The 12071-nt window shown below is 44.5% G+C and overlaps 1 protein-coding gene across 1 annotated transcript in view; it reads left to right on the plus strand.

The window, feature by feature from the left end:
- usp19 (ubiquitin specific peptidase 19) overlaps positions 1-12071 on the plus strand; it is a 111617-nt gene that overhangs the window by 61514 nt on the left and 38032 nt on the right. The window contains exons 13-15 of the mRNA XM_078203740.1: positions 542-675; positions 2122-2280; positions 8036-8146. Of these exons, the coding sequence (XP_078059866.1) occupies positions 542-675; positions 2122-2280; positions 8036-8146 (404 nt within the window). The remainder of the gene's footprint in view (positions 1-541; positions 676-2121; positions 2281-8035; positions 8147-12071) is intronic.

The raw sequence follows: 12071 nt of genomic DNA on the forward strand, positions 1-12071 counted from the left end.
CTCTTTCAGATGAGAGGTTAAACCTGGAAACTTTTTCAGGTGGATGTGAGTAATCCCTGGGTAATATTTTGCTAAAGAGCAGAGGAGTTCTTCCCAGTGGCTTCAGTCAATATTTATTCCTTAACCAGCATCAATAAAACCTGCTCATGACCACATTGCTGTTTTTGTGATCTTGCTGTGTGCAAATTTGCTGCCCCATTCCTACTTTGCAACACTTTCACAAGTGCTTCATTGATGTTAAAGGCTTTAAGATGTCTCAAGATTGTGCAAGGGGCTAAATTCAAGCAACTTCTTTCAACCACCCAATAAAGCCGGTTAGCTCGTTAACTAACTTGATGCACCTCATGGGCTGATGGTGCTGCAAAATAGCTGCTGTATTTGTCTACATCACCCATTGCGTCTGAGTAATTCATGGTGTTCAGAGTCTTTGAAACTATGTACTTATAGATGAGGATTTATTTACTTGACTTTATAAGAGTGATTAAACCCTCTCTGCAAGTTAAAGCCCTAAGCATCTCTCTCTGTCTTTTTATTGGACCAGATCGATCTTTTGAGTCTGAATTAAATTACAACAATCCTCTGGGGACTGGTGGCCGCCTGGCCATTGGTTTTGCTGTTCTACTGCGGGCTCTGTGGAAAGGAACACACCACGCTTACCAGCCATCCAAATTGAAGGTGAGTGAACCAAAACTCCCTGCTGGCTTTCCAAATCGACAAACTGGCCACAGCTAAAACCGTGTGGGCATGTTTGAACCAGGAGGTGACCATTCAGTCCCTTAAACCTACCTTTTTTCCTTTATTCTTTCATGGGATGTGGGCATTGCTGGCAAGGCCAGCATTTGTTGTCCATTCCTGTTTGCCTTTGAACTGAGTGGCTTGCTGAGCCATAAAAGAGTCACCCACAGTGCTGTGGGTCTGGAATCGCATGTAGGTCAGGCCAGGTAAGGACAGCAGATTTCCTTCCCTAAAGGACATTAGTGACCCAGATGGGTTTTTACAACAATCAATAGTTTTGTGAGCACCATCTTATTGATTGGTGGAGCAGGCTCGATCGGCCAAGTGGCCTACTGCTCATAACCCTGATATTTGTATGTTCACTGACTGTAAAGTGGGGCTAGCGAGGATGTGCAGTAGTCTAGGTTCAGGCCCTGCAGTCGGATAAGATTGCAGTGTGATAGGGTGGACAAGGTCATGGAGGGATTTCAACATGACAGCAAAGATTTTAAGATCAACTGGGAGCAAATGGAGGGTCTGCAAAGGTGGGTGAATGTACCTGGGACAGGATACAGGCCTGTTGAATGAATTGCTCTGTATGTTGAAGCGAAGCAAAAAAGCTGTTCATGGAACACGAGCAGTTTTCATTCCTTAGGAAACCTGTACCCTCAAACTATTCAAAGGCACAGAACTCGGGCACCGGACTTGTAGAAATAAAATCCGGAAATACAAAAACCTTCAGTGTGCTATTTGGCATCCGCCTGGCAAAACTGTTTGCCATGTTAATGTGTACCCTGCAGCATCTATGGAGAGAGAATCATAGTTGAATGGTGAGATTTTCAGATGGGGGGGGGTAGGGTAATGCCCGGGTATGTCCCTCTCTCCCAGGGGCTGTACTTACCTGTGCACCCCTGGCGGCTTCACATTCTGCAAAAGATCTGTAAACCTCCCTAATGGGGGAATTCCAGAGGGGTAGGCAGGCAGGGGCAGGGACATATGGTGGGGAAACCCTTTAATTCCATGTTACTTTATTGAAGTGAGATTTCCAACCATCCTGGGAGATCTTGCCAGCGAGATTGCGTCTCGCGATGTTTTGCTCCTGTGTCACTGTCACCACGGATGCAAAATCGCAGCAAACATTTCAGTTCGATGATCTTTCATTAGAAACAGGTACCCTGCTGTGCCCCATTGGAATGTGGTGCCCTTGGGTGCTGTACACTGCCAGAGAAGGGTGCCTTCAGGCACTCTCCCACTTTCAGAAGAGAAGGAAACTACTGGAGGATAAAAGGAACCTAACTTTTGTTGAATTTTTTTGGAATGGAGTTCTAAATCTGTCTCTTGTGACTTAAATGCAAACAGTTTAGTTGTTTCTGTGCTTTGCTACTTGATGTCTTTCTTTCTTAATAGGCGATTGTGGCAAGTAAAGCCAGCCAGTTCACTGGCTACGCACAGCACGATGCTCAGGAATTTATGGCGTTTCTGTTGGACGGCCTCCATGAGGACCTCAACAGAATACAGAATAAACCGTACACGGAGACGGTGGATTCTGACGGGCGCCCAGATGAGGTATGTCACGCCGCAAGGTAACCCTCAGACCTGTAACTCCAGCTGTTGCCTTATTGCTGCATTGGTGTCCCAACAGTAAGTAGTGGGTTTGCATCACTTGGTAATGCAATGCACCTTTTTTTAAATGTAATGTTCTGCCTTTAGTTAGCCATTGGTCAAGTTCAGGATAACTTGTACAGTTTTAGCCACAGATTGCATTAATGGTACAGAGCGTACAGCGCACATTCACCAAATTATCTCTGGTTATGTGCAGAGGCTTTAAACTATTACTTCAACCCTCTCCGTGGCCAATTACATTTAACTTATGTCCCTTGCTTGACGCTCCTGCCATTGGAAACAGTTTCTCCCTGCTTTAATAATAACCCTCCAGTTCATACATCTCCGTTAAAATTTCTTAAATTTCTCTGCTCTAAGCCCAGCTTCTCCAGTCTCTCTCTCTGCATTAACTGAAATATCTTATCCCTGGTACCATTCTATTTAATCTTCTCTGCATCCTCTCGATATCCTTAACATCCTTCCTAAAGCGTGGAGCTCAGATTTGGACACATTGCTCCAGCTGAGGCAGAACTGGTGATTTATAAAGGTTTAGCATAAATCCCTTGCTTTCGAACTCTGACTCTGTTTATAAAGCTAAGGATTCTGTATGTTTATTAAAACGATATCACCTTGTTCAGCCACTGTTTGGCCTACCACCAATAGCACTGTCAGCCTCCAGTTGTTGAAAAATGCGGGCAGATGCTGCATATGTTCATGATCTCTAAATATGTAGTTTGTACATTTTCCACCACTCTTTCTGTAGATTCACACATAGTTGTTATACTCTCAAATAAATATAGATGGCAGTGCTGGGCCTGTGCTTAGTCCCTCACAGGTTCTTGTTGCCATTGTGATAGCCAATGCCATGAAATCCTGATATGTTAGAACAGTGAAAAACACTCAGGCTGGGACTGAGAGACTCGCTGGAGAATCCCAGAGAGTGGGACCAGATTAAGGACAGAATTATAGAATGTTACACTGCCTTGTAGCCTGTCATGTTCGTGCTAGCTCCTTAAAAGGGCCAAGCAGTCAGTCCCATTCTGCCAGCTCCATTTCATAACTGGGGCAATTGCATAGAATGTTGCTTTCAAGTTGTAATTCCTGAGTTGCCCTGTTCTACCTAACCTTCGAAGAGCATCACCTGAGAAAAGCATTAGTGGCACACGTGATTCTGTGACTGAGTTGTTTGATCTGAGTTTGAGAATCTGTGCTCCTGGTCCGACCTTGTTAACACACTGCTGGGTATTGTTTAATGCACTGCATGCAAATATACTTTCTCAAAGCAGTTCAATTTGCATCACTCTTCTACTCCGTCCACATTGCTGTACAAATAACCCACAGAGCAGTGTTACGACCAGGTGAGAAGGGTTGAAGTGGTTCCCCTCCGTTTAGCCTCCTCGCTTGGTCACTACAAAGAGTTTCACAAGGGTGAAAGTATTTTCTGAATCAAAATGTAATTAGCTAAGCTATAAGCACCAAGGAACCATTCAAGCCAGGTTTTCTTGAGTCAAGACGGCACAGGTGGAGAAGGTGGTGAATAAGGCATATGGCATGCTTGCCTTTATAGGACGGGGCACAGAGTATAAAAGTTGGGGTCTGATGTTGCAGATGTATAGAACGTTGGTTCGGCCGCATTTGGAATACTGCGCCCAGTTCTGGTCGCCACACTACCAGAAGGACGTGGAGGCTTTAGAGAGAGTGCAGAGGAGGTTTACCAGGATGTTGCCTGGTATGGAAGGGCTTAGTTATGAGGAGAGATTGGGTAAACTGGGGTTGTTCTCACTGGAAAGACAGAGGATGAGGGGTGACCTAATAGAGGTGTATAAAATTATGAAAGGCATAGATAGGGTGAACGGTGGGAAGCTTTTCCCCAGGTCGGTGGTGACGTTCATGAGGGGTCATAGATTCAAGGTGAAGGGGGGGAGGTTTAACACGGATATCAGAAGGACGTATTTTACACAGAGGGTGGTGGGGGCCTGGAATGCGCTGCCGGACAAGGTGGTGGAGGCGGACACACTGGGAATGTTTAAGACTTATCTAGATAGCCACATGAACGGAGTGGGAATGGAGGGATACAAAAGAATGGTCTAGTTTGGACCAGGGAGCGGCGTGGGCTTGGAGGGCCGAAGGGCCTGTTCCTGTGCTGTATTGTTCTTTGTTCTTTAAAAAGCAAATTTGCTAACCACTAAACCCAACGTGGTATCTCATGCTCACTCGCTCTCACATTCACTCACTCGCTCACTCATTTGCTCACTCACTCTCTCTCACTCACTCTCCATCAGCAATAAGGGAAGTGTGATATGTTTGTCCCTTTTGGCTCACCATAGAGCCCTGCTGTAGTATTGTGTGCAAGGAAGTGATGCAATGTAATGTAGAGTGGGAAACAGAGAAGCAGGGCGGCACGGTAGCACAGTGGTTAGCACTGCTGCTTCACAGCTCCAGGGACCTGGGTTCGATTCCCAGTTTGGGTCACTGTCTGTGTGGAGTTTGCACATTCTCCTCGTGTCTGTGTGGGTTTCCTCCGGGTGCTCCGGTTGCCTCCCACAGTCCAAAGATGTGCGGGTTAGGTTGATTGGCCATGCTAAAATTGCCCCTTAGTGTCCTGAGATGTGTAGGTTAGAGGGATTAGTGGGTAAAATATGTGGGGATATGGGGGTAGGGCCTGGGTGGGATTGTGGTCGGTGCAGACTCGATGGGCCAAATGGCCTCTTTCTGCACTGTAGGGTTTCTATGAATCTCTTTCTATGGTATGAGAGAGAACAACAATAAAGTTACGCTCGTTTATTGAATGTTCCTGAGTGTCATTCTCCAAATACACAAGTTACAGTGCCAATTTATAAACAAGTTCAAAGAATAGATTGTCCTTGAGGCATAGATTGTAAATGTTGCAGCTGATTTGGGTATGCTGATTTTGTCGATGTGGTCAGAGTTTTTTTTAAGTATATTAGTGTCACAAGTAGGCTTACATTAAGACTGTAATGGAGTTACTGTGAAAATCCCTTAGTCACCACATTCCGGCGCCTGTTCCGGTATACTGAGGGAGAATTTAGCATGACCAGTGCACCTAATCACCACGTCGTTTGGGCTGTGGGAGGAAACCGGAGGAAACCCACGCAGACACGGAGAATGTGCAAACTCCACACAGACAGTGACCCAAGCCGGGAATCGAATCTGGGTCCCTGGCGCTGTGAAGCAGCAGTGCTAACCACTGTGCCACTGTGCCACTGTGCCGCCATGTGTAGAAGATGTTGCAATTAGGAGATTTTGGTTTGCTGGTAGATTTCTAGTGGTGTTGGCTTCAGAAACGGGCAATGTGAGAGGGAGAGTGCCCACCTTTTAGCTTGTTTCCTCTGCTGAAAGCTTTCTGGCAATCTCTGCAATGGAAACAACCTGATTTGAAATACTTCACCCATTATGTATTTCCGAGGGGTTTGAGGTGGGTCTGTCTGTGGCAGCCATTATTTCAATATCCAGCACTTTGTATTTTAATGTCCTTTCCTTAGTCAGTGACCATTTCGGATGGGCCTCTGAATGACAGAAAATGTCTGTATATTCACACTAGCCCCCGCCCCGCCCATGATGATTTGTTCATTTTTCACCTTCAAATATGACCTTTCAGTTTTAAGTAGTTTGTTCTGTTTCAGTTCAAATTGCAAAATTTATTGTCAGTTGAAAAATCTTATTTTGAAAAATAAAGGGAGATAACCTCATGACACCAGGTTAAATAGTAATGATTTGATCTAATTCTGTTGTGGTGTTAATCCAAGAAATGTATTTGACAAACAACTGTGACAATACTGTGTTTTTAAGAAATATATTTTAGTCATGTTTCTGTGCAGGGTGCTTTTTGCAGTCCCTTCCATTTTATTGGTGCCATTCTGTCTATAACTGGCATCCTCTATTTTCACTGCAGCAGCATAATTGATCTTAATTGCTACAATGTTTGTTTTAATCTGGACTAATGCTGTTCTGTTAGTGTGTTCCCATGGGATTTTGCAGAGTAGGTTTTGATCAGGTTGATTGACAGGTAGGGTCATATGACTGGGGTGGAACGAGGTTTACACACAGAATTCAAGCCTCGTTGCTTTTTAGATGCTGCTTGGAGTTGAGAGAGCAGTGCCTCTCTTTTCCCCTCTCTGAAGGTGGAAACTGGAATTTACCAGGAGATAAGTCTGTTTCTCTGAGAGTCTGCTGTATGTGGGTGTTTCTTTCTCCGAGTTGCTATTTGAGGGTATATCCTTCTCTGGAAGCTGCTGTCTGGATCTCTGGCCAGAAGTGTTAAAAGGTTGGAAATATAGCAACATGAGTATACTGGTTTTTGTGCTAACTAATTCTGAAGAAGGGTGTATGTCTATGGGGATATTGCTTTAAATTGGAACAATAAAGATTGATAGCTATTAAGAATTATAGTTTGTCATGTTTAATTATTTTAATTGGCACATGTTATGTTAATTCTTTTTATATTGTGTTCTTAACCAAAGATTGTTTTAAGAACATAAGAACATAAGAAATAGGAGCAGGAGTAGGCCATCTAGCCCCTCGAGCCTGCCCCGCCATTCAATAAGATCATGGCTGATCTGACGTGGATCAGTACCACTTACCCGCCTGATCCCCATAACCCTTAATTCCCTTACCGATCAGGAATCCATCCATCCGCACTTTAAACATATTCAGCGAGGTAGCCTCCACCACCTCAGTGGGCAGAGAATTCCAGAGATTCACCACCCTCTGGGAGAAGAAGTTCCTCCTCAACTCTGTCTTAAACTGACCCCCCTTTATTTTGAGGCTGTGTCCTCTAGTTTTAACTTCCTTACTAAGTGGAAAGAATCTCTCCGCCTCCACCCTATCCAGCCCCTGCATTATCTTATAAGTCTCCATAAGATCCCCCCTCATCCTTCTAAACTCCAATGAGTACAAACCCAATCTCCTCAGCCTCTCCTCATAATCCAAACCCCTCATCTCCGGTATCAACCTGGTGAACCTTCTCTGCACTCCCTCCAATGCCAATATATCCTTCCTCATATAAGGGGACCAATACTGCACACAGTATTCCAGCTGCGGCCTCACCAGTGCCCTGTACAGGTGCATCAAGACATCCCTGCTTTTATATTCTATCCCCCTCGCGATATAGGCCAACATCTCATTTGCCTTCTTGATCACCTGTTGTACCTGCAGACTGGGCTTTTGCGTCTCATGCACAAGGACCCCCAGGTCCCTTTGCACGGTAGCATGTTTTAATTTGTTTCCATTGAGATAGTAATCCCATTTGTTATTATTTCCTCCCAAGTGTATAACCTCGCATTTATCAACGTTATACTCCATTTGCCATATCCTCGCCCACTCACTCAGCCTGTCCAAATCTCTCTGCAGATCTTCTCCGTCCTCCACACGATTCACTTTTCCACCTTTTGATAAAGGTTTCCTGGTGGGCCAATTGCATCGTACCTGGAGCGAAACACCTTATGCTCACCCTAATGCCAGAATCAAAAGCAAAAGTTATGGTCTGGGTTAACTTCACAATATACCTTAGAGTTTCTGATCTGGCCCCTAACACACTGACAATACTGGAGATACATGACATACTGGCAGTGCCTGTTAGGGAAAGAGTTTCAGGTCATGACTTTTCCTCAGAATTGGGAAAAGTTAGAGATGTAAGATCTTTTAAGTAGTTTGTATTTGCAAAGACTGTTTCCTTGACTGATTAACTTGTGTTGCACAGGTCGTGGCAGAGGAAGCCTGGGAGCGTCACAAGATGCGAAACGATTCCTTTATCGTGGATCTATTCCAGGGCCAGTATAAGTCCAAGCTGGTGTGTCCCATGTGTTACAAGGTGAGAGACAGGCTGGTTAAGTGGTATTCTGGGAGTGGGCTGGTGGGGCCCCAACCCCTCAAATGACTAACTATACCCTGAGGGTGAAGGCTAATGCTGTCTTTGGGATGAGATGTAAAAGCAAAGCCCTGTCTGCTGGATGGAAAAGATCACACGGTACTATTAAAAAGATAAAAGGAGTCAATGGAGTGAAACCATCTCCTCTGGTGAAGGAGTCCAGAGCAAGGGGACAGAACCTGAAAATCCAAGCTCAGCCATTTGGGAGGTGATGTCAGAAAGCATTTCACAGGAGTGGAAATCTAAAACATGTTCTCCCAAGAAACTTGAGGCTGTGAGGAGGGGGGCGTGGGTCCAAGTGAAAATGATAACGCTAATATTGAGAGACCTTTGTCAGGTAAGGATATTAGGCGTTTTGAAACAAAAACCCATGATCCAGATCAATGATGGAATAGGCTCACGATTGAACAGCCTACTCCTGTTGCTGTGTTAAGATCAGGGGAATGCTCTATAGTGTCCTGATGCAATGTTTATTGCTTAACCAACCAGTGGAGAAAGGGACACATGGGACAGGAGACTATATCTGAGTGAGGCACAGATCAAGTGGACAGTTAATTTGGTTCGGGTGGGAATTCAGTGTAGAGGGACGGAGGCACTCCTGTTTCTACATTGGTTCAGTCCCCTGTGATCTGAGTTCCCTTCCTCGTCACCAAGCTAGGTGAGTGCAACTTTCTCATACTTTAGCTATTTTTAATTAATTGACTAATTTAATATTGAGGGTGAACAGAAAAGGCAGGGCTGGTAGTGTGCTGTGACTGCAGCGTGTGGGGATCTGTGGAACACACTGCAATCCTGGACAGCCGTATCTGCAGAAAGTGTCTGCAGCTTCGGAAACTTCGACTCAGGGTTACTGAGCTGAGTTGTGGACATTGTGGATCATCAGGGAGGGAGGGAGTTACCTGGACACTTTGTCCCAGGAGGGAGTCACACCCCTTGGGTTAGGGACAACTTTATAGTTGGTCAGTGGCCAGGGGTAGAAAGGTGTGACCGAGAGTCAGGCAGATGTGGGGGAATCAGCATGTAGCTATAGAGGAGCCTCAGTCACTGACTTTGTCCAACAGGCACAAGGCACTTACTACCTATGGGGCGAGGAGGAGGTCTGCAGAGTGGCACCATGGTGAAGAGTGCCCTTCGAGTGCGGGGGGGGGGGGGCGGGGAGCGAAAAGGGATGTGGTAATAGGAGAAACGGGGATTGCGACTGTTCTCTGCAGCTGTGACTGGGAGCTCCAAAGGTTGTGTTGCCTACCTGGTGCCAGGGTTAAAGACACCTCACTGCTGGAGAGAAAGTTGAAATGCGAGGAAGAGGATCTAGTGTCATGTCCGCATGGGAGCCAACATCGCAGGTAGAACCAGGAATAATGTTCTGCTGAGAGAATTTGAGGAGTTGGAGACCAGATTAAAACGTAGAGCATCAAAGGTAATTGTTACCTGAGTAAGCACAAATTGGCATAGGATCAAGCAGATAAAAATTAAATGTCTGGCTCAGATAAATGTGTTTTTTTTATTGATTCATGGGACATGGCCATTGTTGGCTGGTCAGCAGTTATTGCCCATCTCTAGTTGCCTGGGAGCATTTGAGAGTCAACCACATTGCTGTGGCTCTGGAGTCATATGTAGGCCAGACCAGATAGATAGCAGATTTCCTTCCTTAAAGGACATTCATGAACCAGATGGGTTTTTCTGACAAATGACAATGGTTTCACGGTCATCAGTAGATTCTTAATTCCAGATGTTTTTTATTGAATTCAAATTGGGAAGAAGGGGTTTCAATTCATGGGGCACTGGTATCAGTACTCGGGAAGAGTGAGCTTTTCCATTGGGATGGTCTCCACTTGAACTAGGTGGGGACCAGTGTTCTAGGCAATTGTATAAATAAGGCTGTGGGCAGGGCATTAAACTAAGAGTAGAGGGCTTGGGCAAAGGGAGGTTAGAAATCCAGAGAGAGAGATCGGGCATCAGGGTATGTGGGTCAAGACAAACAGAGTGGGTCAGGAAGGGGCAAAGTTTAAACAACAATTGTACATCAGCAAATTAGAACATTACAGGAAATAGAAGCAAAAAGTTGAAAGCAAAGATTCTCGTGTGGCATGGTGGCACAGTGGTTAGCACTGCTGCCTCACAGCGCCAGGGACCCGGGTTCAATTCCCGGCTTGGGTCACTGTGCGGAATCTGCACGTTCTCCCCGTGTTCACGTGGGTTTCCTCTGGATGCTCCAGCTTCCTCCCATAATCTGAAAGACGTGCTGGTTAGGTGCATTGGCCGTGCTAAATTCTCCCTCCGTGTACCTGAACAGGCACCGGAGTGTGGCGACTAAGGGATTTTCACAGTAACTTCATTGCAGTGTTAACGTAAGCCTACTTTGTCTAATAAATTAACTTAAACTTTTATTTGAATGTGTGAAACATTTGCAATAAGATTGTTGAACTAGTGGCAGAAATAGAGATAAATCATTTAGATTTAATCGGCATTACAGAGGTGGTTACAAGCTGATCAAGAATGAGAAATAAATATTCCAGGATGCAAAATATTTCAGAAAGACAGAATGGCAAAGGAGGGAGGGTAGTCCTGATAGTAAAAGATGACATAACGACATTAATGAGAGAGGATCTGGACAATCATGAAGGCGAATTAGAATGAAAATTAGGAACACCAAGTGTCAGAAAACACTGGTGGGAGTTATTTATAGGGCCCCTAACAATAGTGAAGGAGTTGGGCAGATAATTAAACAAATTATTGGATCTTGTAACAAAAACAATGTAACAATTGTGCGGGACTTGAATCTTCGAATAGACTGGGACAATCAAGTTGGCAAGAGTGGTCTAGAAGATGAGTTTGTAGAATGTTTTCACAACAGTTTCTTGGAGCAATACATTGTGGAACTGACCAGGGATAAACCTATCTTAGATCTAGAATTGTGTAATGAAGCAGGGTTAATCTGTAATGCTGAGGTAAAAAGATCCTCTGGGAAATTGTGATCATACCATTGAAACCATGTTAATTTTGAAAGTCAAGAATCCTAAACAAAGCCAGTTGCATAGGTATGTGGGGAGAACTGGCTCACATTAATTAGATAAATAGATTGAAAGGTATGCATGTGAATGAACAGTGGGAAACATTTACAGAAACAATCCAGAATCTTCAGCAAAAATACATTCCATCGAAAAACAGAAACTCAGAGAATGACCCATTTGTGGCTCTCAGAGTTTAGGATAGCATTCAGTTTTAAAACAAGCAACATGTCTGAGGATTGGGAGTGTTTACAAAACCAATAGAGAGCCACCAAAAAGTTGAAAAAAGGGAATGAGAGTAAAATAGCCAGGAATATAAAAACCAGATTGTAAGAGCCTTTATAAGAATATTAAGAGTAGCTCAAGTAAATTTTGGCTCCTTAGAAGGAGAAATATCATGGAGAATAAGGAAATTGCAGAGGTATTGAACAAATATTTTGTCTTTTCAGTGGAAGACACAAGCTTCTTACCAGAAATAGACGGTAACCTCGGGGCTATAAAGAGTGAGGAAATTGGTATCAGTAGAGGAAAAGTATTGGTGAAAGCTGGAAAACTAAAATCCAGCAAATCCCGTGTGCCTGATGGCCTACACCCTGGGGTTCTACAAGAAATAGCTGCAGAGATGGTGGATGTACAGGCTATGATGTTCCAATGTTCCTTACATTTGGGAGCAGTTCCATTGGATTGGAAGTTGGCAAATGTTACACTGCCTTTTAAGAAAAGAGGAAGGGAGAAAACTGATCAATGAATGGGGCAGTGAATAGTGGGGTACAGGCTATGATGTGGAGTACTGCAAGGGTCAGGTTCTCGGGGTGGTGAACCTGTGGAATTCCTTACTGCAGAGGGCTGTAGAGACTGTC

This window comes from Mustelus asterias, chromosome 3 (assembly GCF_964213995.1).
Source record: "Mustelus asterias chromosome 3, sMusAst1.hap1.1, whole genome shotgun sequence".
Taxonomy (NCBI): domain Eukaryota; kingdom Metazoa; phylum Chordata; class Chondrichthyes; order Carcharhiniformes; family Triakidae; genus Mustelus; species Mustelus asterias.